Source organism: Astyanax mexicanus, chromosome 3, assembly GCF_023375975.1.
Source record: "Astyanax mexicanus isolate ESR-SI-001 chromosome 3, AstMex3_surface, whole genome shotgun sequence".
Lineage (NCBI taxonomy): Eukaryota > Metazoa > Chordata > Actinopteri > Characiformes > Acestrorhamphidae > Astyanax > Astyanax mexicanus.
The window spans coordinates 57420320-57440719 of NC_064410.1; the positions used below are offsets into that span (position 1 = coordinate 57420320).

The 20400-nt window shown below is 37.7% G+C and overlaps 1 protein-coding gene across 2 annotated transcripts in view; it reads left to right on the forward strand.

Annotated features, from left to right (window-relative positions):
* ints1 (integrator complex subunit 1) overlaps positions 1-16221 on the forward strand; it is a 55113-nt gene extending 38892 nt beyond the window's left edge. The window contains exons 35-48 of one of the 2 annotated variants that reach the window (XM_049475530.1): positions 41-167; positions 2220-2353; positions 2455-2542; positions 3678-3925; positions 6640-6769; positions 7630-7763; positions 7850-8045; positions 9414-9535; positions 10941-11053; positions 11652-11768; positions 11929-11999; positions 14416-14507; positions 15000-15109; positions 15259-16221. In XM_049475530.1, coding sequence (XP_049331487.1) covers positions 41-167; positions 2220-2353; positions 2455-2542; positions 3678-3925; positions 6640-6769; positions 7630-7763; positions 7850-8045; positions 9414-9535; positions 10941-11053; positions 11652-11768; positions 11929-11999; positions 14416-14507; positions 15000-15109; positions 15259-15374 — 1798 coding nt within the window. In that variant the 3' untranslated portion in view covers positions 15375-16221. The remainder of the gene's footprint in view (positions 1-40; positions 168-2219; positions 2354-2454; positions 2543-3677; positions 3926-6639; positions 6770-7629; positions 7764-7849; positions 8046-9413; positions 9536-10940; positions 11054-11651; positions 11769-11928; positions 12000-14415; positions 14508-14999; positions 15110-15258) is intronic. The other variant, XM_049475531.1, reaches the window with a different exon arrangement.
* The last annotated feature ends 4179 nt before the right edge of the window (positions 16222-20400 follow it).

The following is a 20400-nucleotide window of genomic DNA, read 5'->3' on the forward strand; positions in this document are numbered from 1 at the left end:
TATAATGGATAATGTTTTTGTCTGTGTGTGTATGCAACAGGAGTTCCGAGGGTAAAAGAACCGGTTCTAGTTCAGGGCTGTTGGTGGACTGGCTTGAGCTGCTCGACCCTGAGGTGACCTCTGTCTGCTCAGACCTCCAGCAAAAGCTGCTCTTCTCTTTAAATAAGGTACAGTGCCTCTGTCAGGGTTTACCTGTCAGACATCACATGTGGTTTTATAATATTTAATATTTTATTTAGCATTAGGGCTGAGCCATATGACTAAAAACCTCATATCGCAGTTTTCTTTGACATCACTTAATTGACAACTCATTCTTTTTTTTTTAATTATCATTTGATAATTTAGTTTCTTTTAAGAGCCCATACCCACTTTTGAATATTGATACCAAATTCAAAATTCAGTGAGCAACTTATTCATGTTGATTTCTTATTATTCTTATTTTTCTTATTTTAAGGTTAAAATCCTGATGTAACACAAACAAACACAACAACAATTTCATTTGTATTTTAAAATGTTGTTCTAGAGCAGGTGTTAGACCTAGTTCTAGGTAACTTAAAAGCTTTAATTAAAGTGCTTGAATGATTAATTGGTTGGAACAGACCTGTAAAAGCAAAAAAGACACTTTTAAAGGCAGCTAGAACTAGAAAACTAAGGTTAACGGAGAGCTAACTCATGTTATCAGCGAGCTAGCTAACATAATAACATTAGCTGCAAGTTAGCTAGCTACGTTAGTGAGGAGAGAACTAAGGTTAGCGAAGCGCTAACTAACATAGTAACATTAGCGGCGAGCTAGCTATATGCTAACATAATAATGTTAGTGGCAATTACTACATTACCAGGGAGAGAACTAAGGTTAGGTGAGAGCTAGCTAACGTAGTAATATTAGCGGTAAGCTAGCTACATGCTAACATATTAATGTTAGCGGCAATTATCTACATTACCAGGGAGAGAACTAAGGATAGGTGAGAGCTAGCTAACGTAGTAATATTAGCGGTAAGCTAGCTACATGCTAACATATTAATGTTAGCGGCAATTATCTACATTACCAGGGAGAGAACTAAGGATAGGTGAGAGCAAGCTAATATAGTAACATTAGCGGTGAGCTAGCTATTTGCTAACATAATAATGTTAGCGGCAATTATCTACATTACCAGGGAGAGAACTAAGGTTAGGTGAGAGCTAGCTAACATAGTAACATTAGCGACAAGCTAGCTTACATGAAAACAGCGGCGAGTTAGCTACGTTACCGGGGAGAGAACTAAGGTTAGGTGAGAGCTAGCTAACATAGTAACATTAGCGACAAGCTAGCTTACATGAAAACAGCGGCGAGTTAGCTACGTTACCGGGGAGAGAACTAAGGTTAGCAGAGAGCTAGCTAACATACTAATGTACTGGGGCGAGAACTAAGGTTAGTGGCAAGCTAGCTAACATAGTTACAGTAGCAGCGAGTTAGCTACGTTAAGTTTTGATTTCTAATAAAAACAAATTATTTTCTACTAAAGAAATTATGACTGCATTTTTGGGTCTTATGTTATATTAATTGTCTTTAGTTTTATCTCCAGGACTAACCATAAAGCACTCTTACATTGCGTTAATAAGCTGTAATGCTCTCAGGATGTTCAGTATATGTCACTTTTGGGCTGCATGAGTTAAAGTAAAGAGAACCAAGTACTGCAAGGAACATTCTACATCTTTTATAGTATCAGTGAAGGTTTAAATCATTTGCTGTACAATCTGACTTAATCAATAAGCAGCATTGTTTATCTTATTTTACAACCTCTTTCAGTCAGTCTTGAGTTTTTCTTAATGTTTATTTTGGAATAAAATCATCTGTGTTACTGATTATTCAGAACAGTTTGCTTATGTTATCTCAGGAGGAATGCTATTATATGATATGATATCATATATTAAAACCATAAGAGCATAATGTTAATGTATTAATATTTATTTATTTGATTATAACATCAAATAAATGTATTTGTTTATAGCACCCTGTATTTTTAAATGCTGAATATTTAACTGTATATTTCATATATTTCCTTTTTTATTAAAACGTAAGACACTTTCACTCCTTTAATACATTATATTGTTTTTTTTAATTATTTATTTATCCTATAAAAAGTTTTAAATATGTATAGATATTTATGATATATTTCCCAGCCCTGCTTATTATACATTTTTATTTTTATTTTGTGTGTGAATGTGTGTGTGTGTTCCAGCAGAGTAAAGCTGGAGGAGTGTGTGTAGCCCCCTCATACAGACCCTACCTGCTGGCCCTGCTCACTCACCAGTCTAACTGGAGCACTTTACACCAGTGCATCAGCTCACTGCTCAACAGACCCAGAGAGCACAGGTGAGAGAGCTGAGTGCTCAACATCCACCTGAACCCACCTGAACCCCACCTTAATGCTTTATATCAGACACTGAGTGACGTGATTGATCTTTGATCCACAGGGTGGACCCCTCCTCAGCTCTGGACTTCCTGTGGGCCTGCAGTCACATTCCTCGTATCTGGCAGGGCAGAGACCAGAAAACTCCACAGGTAAGACTTAGATAAAACACTTAAGAGCACAAAACCCATATAGCAAAAAGTTAAAGAAATCATTAGGTTGGAACTATGTATGCAAAAGTTTGATATGTTGAAGGCAGTAGTAATAATCAATAATACTATGGTTATAATAAGGTTTATAGTAGGAATATTATTTTGTCACAAAGCAGCTTTACAGAAATGTGGTAGCAGAACAGAATCTGACAAAACATTAAACCTACAACACTAAACCTCCAGTGAGCAACAGAGGCCAGAAAAAAACACTCTCAGACAGGATTCCTGCGGGTCATTACATTTTTTTTTAAATGTCTTAAATTGTCTTAAATTTACTGAAAGTATTTGTTGTAAGTAATACATTTTCAGACGGTGAGTTTAAAGCCGGTGGGAAAGCACATGCTAACTTTAGCGGTGAGCTAATTAATGTTTCCAGGGAAAGAACTAAGGTTAACAGAGAGCTAACGCACATTACAAGCGAGCTAGCTAACCGGCTGCTAATGTTATGTTAGCTAGCTCGCTTTTAACGTGCGTTAGCTCTACGTTAACCTTAGTTCTCTGCTTGGTAACATTAACTACGTTAGTGAGGAGAGAACTAAGGTTAGGTGAGAGCTAGCTAACATAGTAACATTAGCGACAAGCTAGCTTACGTGCTTACATGATAACAGCGGCGAGTTAGCTACGTAACCGGGGAGAGAACTAAGGTTAGCAGAGAGCTAGCTAACATAGTAATGTACTAGGGTGAGAACTAAGGCTAGTGGCAAGCTTGCTTACATAGTTACAGTAGCAGCGAGTTAGCTACGTTAAGTTTTGATTTCTAATAAAACAAATTATTTTCTACTAAAGTTATGACTACATTTTTGGGTCTTATGTTATATTAATTGCGCTCAGAAAAAGGTCTTAAAAAGCATTAAATTTGACTTTTAAAATGATGCAAGAACCCTGTCAGAGCTGGAGGAGGACAAAACCTTAGGAGGAACCAAGGCTCACATATACCTTCTACTATTAAATGTACCATCAAGGCGAATGTCTAAGGGCGGACCCATCCTCCTTTGGTCAGACAGCTTATAAATGAAAAGTAAATTCTTAAGTAAATAAGTAAGTAAATCATTTATTAATTCTTCTATCCTCACAGAAGCGCACAGAGAAGTTTGTGTTGAAGCTCTCCGCTGATGAGCTGATCAGTCTGGTGGATCTGATTCTGTGCGAGTCAGAGCTGAGCTGGAGGGACACGGGTCAGGCTAAAGACACTCTGGACCAGGCCTCGTGCTCCCTAATCCAGTCTCGCTTACCCCTGCTCCAGAGCTGCTGCCATGGGGACCTGCAGAGCGTCCGCAAGGTCTCCGAGTACCTCATCAACTGCGTCAAGAAGTGGGGAGACAGGTATGTCTGATTGGGTGGCATTTATTAGGACTTGCCCTGTAACTAGCAATGCCCTCTGCAATAGGAGGGTGAAGACTAGCGCATGCCTCTTTTGATACATACAGTATGAAGGCAGCCCCTTTTTTCCAGCTGCCATTAATGCTGCATCACTAGGCAATTGGTTGTTCTCTCTCGGATTCCAGCAGCTGATGCGAAACGAAAATGTCTCCTTTAATGAAAATGAGTTTAAGTACATAAAGCACAATGACCATTCAGGGCTGAAGAAGACACTTGGGACAAAATTGGTACATTGTATTCTGGATTATTTAGGTTCCATATGAAAACATCAAATTCAGAAGAAAATGTAAATGTTAATGTAACAATAAAATAAATAACGCCTGTTATTTTTGGAGTTTAAAATATGAGTATGGATGTTGGTGATAGGCCTGTGCCATATCGTATCGTACTCAAACTTTTTGATATTACAGTCTGAAATATTGTGCCATATTACCAACCCTTAATTATCACATCAGGGTACTACTTTTTTTTTGCTGTTTTTAGCAAAAGAAAAATTCACACTGTCCTCATTTCCCATTATATATCTACTAGAGCCAGATTATATCTGTCCACTATCATTTATTTTACTTTAATATGGAGTGCATTATTAATATTGTTAGTATCATGAGTATCATTCTGGATCATTGACCTCTGTTACAAATCTGATAAAATTCTTGTATTTTTTAATATCTTAGTTAGGGGTGTGCCATATCATATCGTATTCAATAATAAAATAAAATTTTTCATTTTGTTGCAGTAGTGTATTCTAAATATATATATATATATATATATATATATATATATATATATATATATATATATATATATATCAATGTTTTGTCATATTGCCAAGATATACCATGAAATATTGTGATAATATTTAAGGGCCATATCGCACACGCCTACTGGGGTAGTTGGTCGTTCTCTCTCGGACTCTGGCTACTGATGCCAACAAAAATGTCTCCTTTAATGAAAATGGAGTTTTTTTTTTCTCTCCATATTAAGAGCAGCTTCATCTGTGTAACACACATTAAACCTTAATACTATTGCAGACCATACGTCTACAGAGACTCACACCAGAGACTCACTCCCTTGCCCTCCTTTAACATAGCAGCTACAACTCACACGCCTCCGTTCTCCTCGTTTGTGAACGCCCAGCTCTGCGTAATTAGCTCTTGTGGTGTGAATTGAGAATGCAGAACAGTTGCCCCTCGCTCTGATCTTGGGGGGCCAGCTTGCTCACTGCAGGCTGATGAAGGCGCGGTGGTGGTGTGGGGTGGGGGGGTGGATGTGGGGGCTCGAGCTTGTGCTGTGTTGGTTCTGGAAGGCGGCCTGTCGGAGATCACAGGCCGGCCCCTCTTTGCGAAGGCCGGCCCCTCTTTCATCATCGTGTCTTTGGTCCTTAAAGCTTCTTAACGAGGAAAAGACTTCGGCCAAGGTCGACTGGAGGAAATTAACGCAGAGCGCCGCGGTGTTTTAAGTCAGGCTAAGCTGTCTGGAAGCTAGCGGTGAAAATGAGGGTGGGTGTAAGAAGCAGGGCACAGAGCGAGGGTTCGGCCTTGTGTTGTATAAACGCTTCTCTGTCGGATTGGCACTCGTGCTCTTTCTCTCTCTGTGTGTGTGGAGCTGCTTGTGAGAACAATACTAGATTAGGACGGGTAAGCCACAATTAGCCTGGGAAGCGTGGTAAAGGAGCTCGGACTCGGGGTCCGGACTTGGGGCCAGCTGCTGCTGTTGGTGTGTGTTCTTTTAAATAAGTAATAACACGCAGGCTTTGTTGGGACTACATTGTCGGATCTGTTTGGTATTTATTGGCTCCCTCCTTCTTGAGTAGGGCTTTTCTGTCCCATCTGTGTTTGTTGGCATTATCGTTTGTCCCTGTGGGCTCTTTAGTTTGTCTGTCCTGGCTTCGGTGTGACCCACTTAGAAAAAGTCTAGTAGGGTGACGTGCTTTCTTTATGGACTTAATAGTTGCTTTGTTTTGTTTTGTTTTATGTACTTCCAAGTTTGGGGACATGGAGGCCCATTCAGTAGTGGTTCTCTAATTTAGACAACCAATACTTTGAACATTCAACTGGTCAGATAATCATAAACTGTATTTTTCGCACTATAAGGTGCACTTGAATTTTCTATAACCCAGTGTGCCTCATGTATAAATTCTACCAGTCAGGTTGTAAGGAGCAGTAAAGCCACTCTGCTGAAGTCAGAGTCAGCTATATACAGTTTCATTTTAGTTCTCCAGCACCGATGCTGGAGCAGTATTAGCATTAGCCGCTAACCATGCTAAGCGCTAGCTCTTTCGCCTTTCAGAGCTGAGAATATCAAACTATATTCTGTGTGTTTACCATGTTAAAACAACCTAAGTGGGACAAACCACTAGCTAATATCACCCCAGCTTACTGGAACACTCAGGGTTCCTCAGTGTGACTCTGTCGAGCGACATTACTGGCTAACCGCTACCAGGTATTGGCTAATGCTAATGCTTCAGCCTTAGTGCTGGAGAAATTAGAAAATCAAGGCTTACTGTAAATAAACAGAAGCATTTCACTCACCCAGAAAACACTGTACCAAACAGATCAACACATGGTTTAGATTCTGGTCTAGGCTTTCAGGCCTGTACTTAATTTTTAGATCCTTCTCATCCCTGTTTTAAAGTTGCTGGTTCTCCTCTTTTTCAGTGTGATGAGCAAGAGGTGTGAGAACCTGCTGCTGCAGATCTACCTGCAGTTCCCTGAGGTCATCCAGCATGTCCCCATGCCTGACGCTACCCTGAGCGGCGAGGCTGCTGGTGATGGAAGCACCTGCAAGGTAAGAACCGTGAAGAGTGTCAATCGTGTGTTGGTAAATTAAAGGCGCACCTGATTATAAGGAACATTAAGCAACACTAGTTGGGCTGCAGCTATCGATTATTTTAGTAATCGAGTACTCTACTGAAAAACCGTTTCGATTAATCGAGTAATCGGATAAAACATATGTTTGCTTAAAGAATAAATAAAAATAAACAGGAGAAAACAAGACATTTCACTTAATAATGAATGACCAATTAATTTCCTTTTCTTAGACAAGTTATATTTTTAAATTCACAACATACATTTCCAAACCAAACTACAAACACAAATAGAAATAAATAAAGGAATAATAATAGTTTAACAATTAGTACTTTAATAAATTAAGTTAAATTATTTTCAACAAGGATTTCTTGTAAGTGTCAAAACTATAGGGAATTATTCAATAAAAAAGGCAGAAACATTTGCATTATGTTGTGCATCTTAGCTTCTGAACAGCAGAGACGTTGCCAGTTTGTCTCACCAAGCCGGTGACAAAGTTTATAAACTCCTCAGCGCTTTGTTCACTTACATAAAGCCTGTATTAAGTCCAGAATTGTCTGTTTTTATAAACTAACCACACACATTAGACAGTATTCCTATTAATCAGCACTCCACAGGGCTGTCGTTATGTTATTAAGGTACATTAATGTTAATCTCACTGATTAGTTATGAGTTAAATTATCTTTCTCTCGGCTCCACCGCTAACGTAAGTTGTCGCTGTTTTCCCTTGCGGCCTATCTAAACTGAGAGAAAAATTAGAATTTTTAGAAATTAGAAATAAATGAATAAAAAAAGACTGTCTTTAGAAGTAATGTGTCTGGGTTTGTGTTTCTCTTCCAGCTGGATGTTCTGGTGCATCGTCTCATCACTCTTCTAGCTGATACAGGAGAGTCCAAATCAACAGAGAACCGAGCTTCCGACGCCAACCTGGCCTGCAGGAAGTTAGCAGTGTCACACCCTGTACTTCTGCTTCGGTACACAATACAGTTCTTCACCCTTTTCATCATTAATTACTCAATCCTGTTTTGTGGATGACAGACAGTGTGATATCTCTCCTCAGGCACCTCCCCATGATCGCTGCTCTACTGCACGGCCGGACCCACCTCAACCTTCAGGAGTTAAAGAGGCAGCAGCACCACCTGACCTTCTTCAGCGACGTTCTGGCCATCCTGGAGCTGCTGCAGCCAATGGTCTTCCAGTCAGACCACCAGAGGGCGCTGCAGGACTGTCTTCTGTCCTTCATTAAAGTCTTGCAGGTGGGATTTACTAAAGGCTGTTTATGGTGTTTCTGTGCATTTAATCAGTAGGGCGAGAAGGGTTAATCTTTAATATCATATAATATCATATAATAGCCCTGAAAATGACAATGATATAATAATATATTATAATATACAGGTATATCTCAAATTAGAATATCATTGATAAGCACTGCATTGACTTTAGACTTGATAATAAAACACAGTGGATCAACACCAGCAGATGACATGTCTCTCCAAACCATCACTGATCATCAGTAAATTTTACATTTCATTTTAAACAAATCAAGGGATCAGAGTCTGGAGGAAGAGTGGAGAGACACACAGTCCAAACTGCTCGAGGTCTAGTGTGAAGTTTCCACCAATCAGTGATGGTTTGGAGAGACATGTCATCTGCTGGTGTTGATCCACTGTGTTTTATTATCAAGTCTAAAGTCAGTGCAGTTTTTTTTCCCACAAAATCTTACAGCACTTCATGCTTCACTCTGCTACTGACAACTTTTATGAAGATTTCATTTTCCAGCAGGACTTGGCACACTGCCCACACTGCCAAAAGTACCAATTTGTCTTATACAATATTCAAATTTTCTGAGACACTGATTTTTGAGTTTTTATTGGCTGTAAGCCATAATCAACAACAATAAAAGAAATAAACGCTTAAAATAGATCACTCTGTGTGAAATACATCTATATAATATAAAAGTTACATATTTTGAAATGATTTACTGAAATAAGGAAACTTTTTAGTGATATTCATTTTTTTGAGATTCACCTGTATTCTGCTTTATATGAAAAAATATATTATTATTTTAAACAATTTTTAAATTTCTGGATTGTTACACGTTGTTTTACCTTACAAAATTAGTGTAATCAAACATTTCATCTATTGCAGATCATGGCTTAATAATGATCATTTTGGCCTAACTATAAAAAAAAAAAAAAAAAAAATATATATATATATATATATATATATATATATATATATATATATATATATATATATATATATATATATATATATATTTTTTTTTTTTTTTTTTATTGACATACATAATATAAAACAAAAAAATTGGTTTATGCCCCATGAAGTATTTTTTATGTATTTTTATACTTTGGTATAGCTTAACAGAAGAGTTGTATAGGGAGAACATAATGGAGGTAATGGAATTGAACATACTGCATATATAGTACCAGTCAAAAGTTTGGACACACCATCTCATTCAGTGCTTTTCTTTATTTCTTTATTTAATAGATTTTCTACATTGTAGATTAATATTAAAAAACATGAAAACTCTTGAGGGACTTTGGAATTATGTTAAATATATATATAGCACTAATACTGATGTGGAATTTTTGTTTCTCTTGCAGAACTTCAGGAGATTGTCCCGTATCCCAATCATCAGCAAATTTGTGCAGTTCATTCAGAAATACATTACCCATGATGCAGCTGCTGCTGTACCTTATCTTCAGAAGCATTCAGATATTCTACAGTAAGTCTTAGGGCACGTCACAATGCTTATTGCTATCTTACACCTTGTCAACAGTCTATTTTCATGCCTTGTGCCCACACTGTTAAAATAGTGTCAGAGTTTAGGAATAAATCTACACTGATGGGTGTGGTGGTCTGTAAGTGAGATGTGTTCAGGTAAATTTCTGGCTTATTGCTATCTAGGCAGCAGAAAACACAGGAGCTCCACTGACTGATTAAAACCCTGACAATAGTCAATCATCAGAGTCCATTCCTATAGGTCTCTGATCGCTCCTGTAGAGCGCAAACCCGACTTTTAACTCAACAATAAACAGAATAAAGAATAAAATATCATTGCTGTTCCCTTAAATGAGCTGCTGGTGTATCTTCACAGCGTGAACGAGCAGGTCAGTATCTGTCTCTGCTGAGACGCAAAAAAAGCACCACACTGTTAAGATACGAACGTGCCAAAGTCAGAGCTCACCTGCCTCTTAAAGGGAATGACGACTGACACACTGATTGGTTTATTTTACATTACGCCGAAAACACACCTATTAATTTAGATTAATTAAGAGAATTAGTTTATGCCTTTTATGCATTTTGAGCTGCGCAAGGTGTATTTTTTTTTTTGCACTTTCACGATACGAAAGACACACCGACATGCCCTAAATCCAGCTGCATGACACACAATTGACTGGTTTGCTATAAATCATTATAAAATAGGTCTCTTAATGTTATATCTAAATTATATAATAGTTTTTTTGTAGTTTTCAGATTAGATTCTACTTAGTATATTTAGAGTTTTATCTCTAACTTTCACAGGGTTCATACAGTCATTAAAAACCTGGAAAAGTCATTGAGTTTGAAAATAGCAATTTCCAGACCTGGATAAGTTTTGGACAAATGGAAAAGTCATGGAAATTTGCTCTAAAAATCGTTGTGTTTCAGTTTATTGATGGAGAAATTTTGAGCTACTTTGAGCTAACAAATACATCCATCAGCTTAGAGTTAATTCAGTAATTTAGTACTTTATTCCTACACAATAAAGCTTACAGGATCTGACACACATTGTATTATTAAAGATTGTGTGTCAACATTTTATCTTGTTTATTTTAATTGAACGTCTGTTTTATTAAAGATTTTTTGGCACATACACTACCTTTTAACCCCCTCCCTTTAGACCTGCAAGAAAAAAATAAATAAATAAAAAATCCCTTTACAAAGATATTAAATATAAGCATGTGAAAAAGAAAGGATCAATAGGGAATACATAAAAATGAATATGTATAAAAAATTGATTTATACACATTGAAATGGTAAAGAATAGAAAAAATATTGCTGTAAAGGCAAGAAAAAGTCATGAAAATATCATGGAAATTTATTGGTAAAAATCTGTATAAACCCTTTTTTTTTTACTTTTGTTTTAGGGGTCTCTCCTCAGAGAACCCAGACCTGGTGCAGCTGAAGTCTCTGCTGGCTGGTCTGACTCTGCCTGTGAAGACGGGATCCTCAGAGATCTCCACAGAGGACAAAGACACGGGTACTTTATTTCAGAAAAAAACATTTTTTTAATATACAGTACAGGCCAAAAGTTTGGACACTCCTCTTTTTCAGTGTGTTTTCTTTATTTTCATGACTATTTACATTGTAGATTCTCACTGAAGGCATCAAAATTATGAATGAACACATGTGGAGGTTTATGTACTTAACAAAAAAAAAGCGAAATAATTGAAAACATTCTTGCACACTCTTGGCATCATTCTCTCAATGAGCTTCAAGAGGTGGCCACCTGAAATGGTTTTCCAACAGTCTTGAAGAAAGGAAGGAGTTCCCAGAGGTGTTTATTAGCACTTGTTGGCTCTTTGTCTTCTTCACTCTGTGCTCCAGCTCACCCCAAACCATCTGGATTGGGTTCAGGTCCGGTGACTGTGGAGGTTCAGCTCATTTTTTGTTAAGTAAATAAAACTCCACATGTGTTCATTCATAGTTTTGATGCTTCAGTGAGAATCTACAATGTAAATAGTCATGAAAATAAAGAAAACACATTGAAAAAGAGAAGGTGTGTTTAAACTTTTGGCCTGTACTGTGTATATATTATTTGTGTACTTATCATCACCCTCACTCTCTCACATGTTCAGCTGAAGAATCGTCTGCTGGCTCTCTGCCACTGGTCAGTATTTCAGCCTCCACGCCGCTCACTTCAGCAGACATGACCAAATACCTGAAGAAGATCTCCAGAGGGGAAGCCATTGAAGGTGAGACCTGTGTAAAGACTCTTGTGTAACATAAATAATAAATAAGGAAAAAATAGTTAGAAAAAGTAATAATAATTCGCGTCCACTAATTAAATATTTGTTTTATAACATGGAACAAAAATAACCTGTATGATTAACTCTTATGATGTTGCTCTTATAGATGTGCTGGAGGTCTTAACTGAAGTGGATGAGAAGTCCAAGAGGAATCCTGAAATAATCCAGTATTTTGTTGTAAGCCTGAACAATTAAATCTCTCAGAGGGGGTTTGATTTGAGTTGGTAGATAATATACTAGTGCATCTCATAAAATTTGAATATCATTGAAAAGTTACTTTATTTCAGTAAAATGTGAAACTCCTGTATTATATAGATGTATTACACACACAGTGATCTGTTTTAAGTGTTTATTTATTTTATTGTTGAAGATTATGGCTTACAGCCAAAGAAAACCCAAAAATCAGTGTCTCAGAAAATTACAATATTAAATAAGACCAATTGGCACTTTTGGCAGTGTGGGCAGTGTGCCAAATCCTGCTGGAAAATGAAATCCCGGAGTGTTTTCCTCTTCAGGATTCCCTCTGCTGACAGCTTTTATGGAGCTGTGGATTTCATTTACCAGCTGTTCCAGTTGGTTTTATATAATATTCTAATTTTCTGAGACACCGATTGTTGGGATTTTATTGGCTGTAAGCCATAATCATCAACAATAAAATAAATAAACTGGATATAAATAAAATATCTCACTCTATGTTTAATACATCTATATAGTGTATATATATATATATATATATATATATATATATATATATATATACAGTGCTGCTTGAAAGTATGTGAACTAGTTGAGGAGTTTACATTTTGCTTTTGTTTTACCACGATTCTTTTATTTTATCATCACCGTTTTTTGTATATGAAATGTTAGGTTTATGTCCATCGATTCCATTTACTTATTTTGAGGGAAATGTGTGAGTTGCAAGCAGACTACATAAAACATGGAATCTGAGCATGTGCAAAAGTAAATGAACCACATCTGCACTAGTAAAGTCAGTTAGGTAAAAGACTCAAGTGAAACACATGTAAGTGCTCAAGTAATCAATTAAGCAGACCTAACAAATGAAACATCCTTGGGAAAGGTTTTGAGCCACACTAGTTAAAAGGGAGAGGAAACCAACCAAACCACTGTTGTGTCAAGGTATAAGAAAAAGATAAACAATGCCGAAAGGAAAGGAGACATCAGGAAGAACATGGTGACAGTCCATCAGTCTGGGGAAAACTACAAGACAGTCTCCAAAAGATTCCAGCTTCATCCATCCACTGTAAGACAAATCATTTACAAATGGAGGGCACTCAGCATCACCGCAACTCTGCCCAGAAGTGGACGGGCATCAAAACTTACACTAAGAAGCACCAGAAAAATAATAATGCAGGTAAAGGCCAACCCACGCATCACCTCCAGAGAGTTGCAGACCTCTCTGTCAGCATCTGGGATAAATGTACCTGAGTCTACAATCAGGTGAAATATCAATAAACATGGCATTAATGGGAGAGTTGCTAGAAGGAAGCCTCTGCTCTCAAAAAAGAACAAAGTTGCCCGTTTAAACTTTGCCAGAGAGCACTTGGACAAACTAGAGGCTTTCTGGAAGTCCATTCTCTGCATGGATGAGTCCAAACTTGAACTATTTGGCCACAATCACAGATGCCATGTTTGGAGAAAAGTCAACACTGCATTTAAAGAGAAGAACCTCCTCCCAAGAGTGAAGCTTGGTGGTGGAAATGTTAAAGTCTGGGCCTGCTTTTCTGCCTCCTGACCTGGATGACTTCATATTATCCAGGGAATCTTCAATTCCCAGGGCTATCAACAAATTATTGACCAGAATCTCCTGCCATTGGTCAGGGTGTTGAAGCTTGGATTGAAATGAACTATGCAACAAGACAACGACCCAAAGCATTCCAGCAAAAATACCAAGGAATGGCTTAAGAGAAAGAAGATTTGCACTCTGGATTGGCCCGGTCAATGTCCGGACCTCAATCCCATAGAAATGCTGTGGCAAGATCTGAAGCGGGCGCTATATGCCAGATGACCTTCGAGACTTTCTTAACTGGCAGAGTGTTGCAAGGAAGAGTGGACAAAAATCCCAAAAAGCAGATGTGAGACTCGTTTGTGGTTACAGAAGACGTTTTGTTGAAGTAATAAAATACTTTTGTTGAACAAATAATGAAATTATATAGATATTTTTTCTTTGTGTCCCTTTTTTGAAAGGTCTGCTTTACATTTTGTGATTTACATGTTCATGTCATATGATTATTATAATTTTTCTTTAGAAAACAATGACTATGTTGACTTTCAAGCAGCACTGTATATATATAGTGTATATATATTTATGTTTCACATTTTTAAATGAAATACTGAAATAAATTACCTTTTCAATTTTTCTGTAAATAAAAAGATACTGAAATCAATGACGTTACTGATTAAAATAATAAAATATCAATTTTTTTTATTTTATTTGGATTATTTTATTATATTAGTAAAAGTTTGATGAAAATATGGTCAAATATGTAATAACCATCTTATTAAGTTCTATTATTTACATCAACTAATCACAGAGCGTGTAATAAATTAAATACTGTGTTTTCTATTCTTTCAGAATGACCTGCAGAGGCTGATGAGCTCACCTGAGGAGCTGTGTCGCAATATGGTCTTCAGTCTGGCGCTGCGCTGCATTCAGAACACGCCCAGGTGTGTGATCTGTGTTTCTGCACTTCTGTTTATGTGGTGGAGTTTAATTAATCAATTGCTTTATATTTGTACTCAATAATCTAATCTAATCTTATATATAGCAGCACTGTAATCTCCCTGAACAGTCCGTAGACGTCCTTAAATATACACTGTATGGGGCTCCGAGTGAGTCACTATACTGTCACTATAATCGGGAGATTGCTAGTTGGAATCCCGGTCATGCAGCTTGCCATCAACTGCCGTAGCCCTGAGAGAGTATATATATATAATTGGTCTTGCTCTCTCTGTAATTATCTTTGATAATGTAATTATCCTTAATTTCAATAAACATTGAAATTATCCCAAATTGTAAAATGAAAAAATCTTATTTCATTTTCATGATTCTGCTTAGCAGGCGTCCCTCTCATTCGGTAATATAATGTTTCTGAAGAATCATGATCTCAGATCCAGGGACTTTTTATTAAATATTTTTCTGTTTCCCGCATGATTTAGTCTGGCATCAGACTTCCTGCCTACCTTCATGTATTGTCTGGGCAGTGGGAACTTTGACGTTGTCCAAACAGCCCTGAGGAACCTTCCAGAATACGTGCTGCTCTGCCAAGGTACCGAATCTGAAGAGTTAGCTCTGTTTATTCAGGCTTATTGCTTTCTTGGCTGGAATTCACACGATAAAGAGTAGAAAATCTTCACGGACCGCAATACTTAAACACTTATCGAAGTCTGTGCTGTTGTGTTTCCTCCTTTTCTCCAGAGCACGCTGACATTCTGCTCCATAAGGCCTTCTTAGTGGGGATCTACGGCCAGATTGACACCAGCTCCATGATCTCAGAGTCAATGAAGGTCCTGCACATGGAGGCCACCACTTAGAACTCCTGTTCCTGTTCTATTCAGTCTTAATATACTAGTGCATCTCAAAAAAAGTTCAAATAATATCATTAAAAAGTTAATTTATTTCAGTAATTCAGTTCAGAATGTGAAACTCATATACTATATAGATGTATTACACACAGAGTCTTCCAGCCAATGAAAACCCAAACATTAGTGTCTCAGAAAATTAGAATATTATATAAGACCAATTGGTACTTTTGGCAGTGTGCCAAGTCCTGCTGGAAAAGGAAATCCACAGCTTTATAAAAATGGCCAGCAGTGGGAAGCATAATGGTTTGGAGAGACATGTCATCTGCTGGTGTTGATCCACTGCGTTTTATTATCAAGTCTAAAGTCAGTGCAGTTTTGTTTTCCCACAAACGTTTACAGCACTTCATGCTTCCCTCTGCTACTGACAACTTTTATAGAGATGTGGATTTCATTTTCCAGCAGGACTTGGCACACTGCCCACACTGCCAATAGTACCAATTGTTCTTATATAATATTCTAATTTTCTAAGATACTGATTTTTGGGTTTTCATTGGCTGTAAGCCATAATCATCAACAATAAAATAAATAAAAATAAATAAAAATAGATCATCTTTGTGTAATACACCTATATAGTATATTCATTTCATATTTTGAACTGAATTACTGAAATAAAGCAACTATTCAATGATATTTTAATTTTTTAAGATGCACTAGTAGATCAGTTACTGTTTTCCCCAGATGTTTAGCTGCATCAGACCTGCATGTCCAGGTCATGCATAAATCAAATTCTCTTTTTTAAATCCTATGTTTAACATCAGTTTATTAAATGTGCTTTTAAGTGGATTTTGATTTAATTGTAGAAGACTGAAGAAATGGCAAAGATATTCTGAAACATTTTATTTCTGATTTTGGAGTCATTTAGGAGCAACATTCATCATAACGCTTTTTTTTCTAGAGTGCTTTACATAATAAAAAATGTGTCTGAAAGTGTACGTTTCTGAGTGCAGTTCTGATTTTGTTTTATTTTATTTTATTTTTCCTCAATTTAGCTTAACCTGAATGCAAATTACAGAGTATTTACCCTGATTTTTGATCATGATGTTTCCACATATTTTCATGCATGTGCTGACTCTCATTGGTGTGTCAATCAGATATTCGAGAACTGAAACTAGGGGCCCTGTTTTAATGATCTGTAGGCTAACCATCAAGCAATGCACCATGCATCTTAATTTAAGGAGTGACAGTGTGTCTTTGCTATCGTAATGACGGGAAAAGTACATCTTACACGACTCGAAACGTGACGCACCTGTGAGTAGGGAACACTGCACAGACTGCGCGTTCATTGACACAGCGTTTGTTCATAGCTGTGGTACTTAGCGTTATCTGGCTAATATATCAGTTTAAACTGCATCTTATCAGCAGTTTAGCTTAAATAAATGGACTATATTTGATAGCTGGGTCGGATCTAGACCAGATTACGTTCTCACCACAATCGAACCGCTCCAGAGTTTGTTTGGGACCGAAACGAGACCACCTCCTCTAATTCTTTTGATCTGCACCTGAGTGCAATTACTGTTTTCACACCTGCTCAATCGAATCGCACTAAAGTTACAAACGGACCAGAGTTCGTTTTTATTTTAAATATAATTTTATTTAATTTTTTTCCCCATTTTCTTCCCAAGTAGAAAATGGTTGCCAGCATGCTTGGAGGAAAGCGCAGCGACTCGGTTCCGATACATCAGCTCACAAGCACAGCCTGTGATGTGGGGAGAGAGCGCCATCTACCCACCCGGAGGAAGCAGGGCCAATTGTGCTCTCTCTGAGCGCCGGCAGCTTGATGGCAAATCTGCATGAGCAGGGGTTCAAACTCGGCACCCAGACAGAGTTCGTTTTAACCGAACCAAATTGTGCTGGTGTGAAAACACCCTTAGAGCCCTGAGCTCTGCTTATGTTTAGACCCGGCTTTTTCAGACTCATCTTTCCTTCATCTTCTCATCAATCGTATCTCACTTTCTTTCAGCCTGCTGTTTTTAGGACAGCTCCTCACTTTGGGGACTGTTGAGGAGGTGATGAACTCTTTCTGCTTGGCTGCAAATGAGTGAAGCCATTTTCTTTCTGTCTGCTTTCACGTTTATGCCCCTGACGAGTTCCCCGCTTTGCTACAGCCGCCATGATGGAAGCAAATTTGGCGTGAAAGTGAGTTGTGTTTTTGTCCGGTGTCACTGGCTTCATCCCGCAAACCTCTCCGCGGCGTCAGACAGAGCGAGGGAACAGAGTGCCCGCATGCTGGTGATCGTTCCCCCGCTGGGTCCCGGCTAAATTAACCGCGTCAGTAATTGTTCAGTCACTCAGAACCATGGGCCCCCAGACTCCAGAGTCCAGAGCATAGGGCCCGCGTGTTGAATGGGGCCTGTATACAGCTCTGGAAAACATTAAGAGACCACTTCAGTTTCTGAATCAGTTTCTCTGATTTTGCTATTTATAGGTTTATATTTGAGTCAAATGAACATTGTTGTTTTATTCTATAAACTACAGACAACATTTCTCCCAATTCCAAATTTGCAGAAAATGAGAAATGGCTGAAATAACAAAAAAGATGCAGAGCTTTCAGACCTCAAATAATGCAAAGATTAAAAACAAGTTCATATTCATAAAGTTTTAAGAGTTCAAAAATAAATATTTGGTGGAATAACCCTGATTTTAAATTAAAGTTTTCATGCATCTTGGTATGTTCTCTTCCACCAGTCTTACACACTGCTTTTGGATAACTTTATGCCCTATACTTCTGGTGCAAAAATCTAAGCAGTTCAGCTTGCTTTGATGGCTTGTAATCATCCATCTTCCTTTTGATTATATTTCAGAGGGTTTTTTTTTACTTGGTAAAATTACGCAAAGAAACTCATCATTTTTAAGTGGGAAAACACCTAAAAATATGAGATCTCCTTCCTCAAAAGTGTCCACAGAAAAAGTGTGAAACTACCTGCACTCTGCACTAAAGCTAGGTATGTGTGCACTCCTTTATATAGTTTTTATTTTACTCGCACATTTTTACTAAATAGTTATTTTGCACTAAACATTTTTATTTATTTAGACTAAAAAGTTTACATTTTTGTATATAGTAATCTTTGTGCGTCCTGATTAAAATACTGAAAGGCATAGGCTGCTCTGAGTGTCAGGTGTCTACATGTATCCTAGAGGTGTGATTATTGATTATCAAGAAAAATAAAACCGCCTGATGCTCTTTCTCCATGTATTTTATCAAAGTAATAATTAATAAACCATGAAATTAACTATCATCAATATTCTTATGCTTTTACCTCATACACTCTAGTCTAACCATTTTTGAAAAAATATATCTTAGGTGTGAATATATTTAAAGTCTAGACAAAACAGGCGATTGGTTAATTTTTGACTAAAACATGATCAGTTCCAGGAAAATATAACAATTCTGCTTCCTTTTACATTTTAAATGATTATATTTTTGAGCAGCCGTATGTCTTCTGGAGTAAAAGAGATCGGGGCATGTGTCTGTCTGATATAATTACTGTGTTATAAGATCTGAAAGAGGAACTGACAAAAACGATGAAACATACACCAAAACAGCCCAGAGTTTAAAGGGTTAAGGCAATCAGTTTTTCTCAAATCGTTTGATTTAATTTAGCTGGTCAGGTTTTACAGTGTAGAGTGGGCAGTGAGGTGAATGTAGATGGTAAAGGGCGAGGCGTGTCCGTACTGGTAGTCGGGGGGAAGCTGTTCTGTACTGAGAGACTGACGGGCTCTCAGAGAGCGGCTGCATTTTTCTAAATGATGAAAGCCCCGTCCTCCTCCTCCGCTGGGTTTCATACACAGCCACGCTCCCCTGCACCTCCTCCACTCGTCCTTTTAACGTGTCAGAAGTGATGATGAGCGTCTGAGGGAGGAATTTAGGAAACCTCATCTCTCAGTGGACTCAGTGGCTGCAGATTTGCTGCGTCTGATTGCTGTACACTGATACAGTTGTCAGCCTGCTTCCGACCTTTACTCTTAGTAAACTGAAAACGAGAACAGAGCAGTGGTCTGGTGGTGCATTCTTGAGTTTTTCCTGAACAGAAATGTTGGGCTGTGCTGAAATTAGATTTTTTTTTGTAATTTGGTAATATTAATATTCCATATTGGTTGTTGTGTTGTGTTTGTGTAGATGCGTATTTAACTTTTATATGGGCTGCAGATCATGTGGTGGGTGAAATGGGCACCGAGATGCAAGAGGTTGGGAACACCTGGTTCAAAGTTCCTGTAGTCCTTGTAGTACAGCCCTATACATGAGCCCTAATAGTCCAGAGATTTGGTCTACTCATACGAGTGCATCTCAAAAAAATATAGAATATCAGTGAAAAGTTTCTTTATTTCAGTAATTCAGTTCAAAATGTGAAACTCCTATGTTATATAGATGTATTACACACAGAGTGATCTATTTTAAGCACTTATTTGTTTTATTGTTGATGATTATGGTTTACAGCCAATGAAAACCCAAAAATCAGTGTCTCAGAAAATGATAATATTATATAAGATCAATTGGTCTTTTGGCAGTGTGGGCAGTGTGCCAAGTCCTGCTGGTAAATAAAATCCACATCTCCATTAAAGTTGTCAGTAGCAGAGGGAAGCATGAAGTGCTGTAAGATTTACTGAGAAAACAAAACTGCACTGACTTTAGACTTGATAAGAAAACACAGTGGATCAACACCAGCAGATGACATGTCTCTCTAAACCATCACTGATTGGTGGAAACTTCACACTAGACCTCAAGCAGATTGGACTGTGTGTCTCTCCACTCTTCCTCCAGACTCTGCTCCCTTGATTTACAAATGAAATGTAAAATTTAACTGATGATCAGTGATGGTTTGGAGAGACATGTCATCTGCTGGTGTTGATCCACTGTGTTTTATTATCAAGTCTAAAGTCAGTGCAGTTTTGTTTTTTCCACAAAATCTTACAGCACTTCATGCTTCCCTCTGCTGACAACTTTTATAAAGATGCAGATTTCATTTTCCAGCAGGAC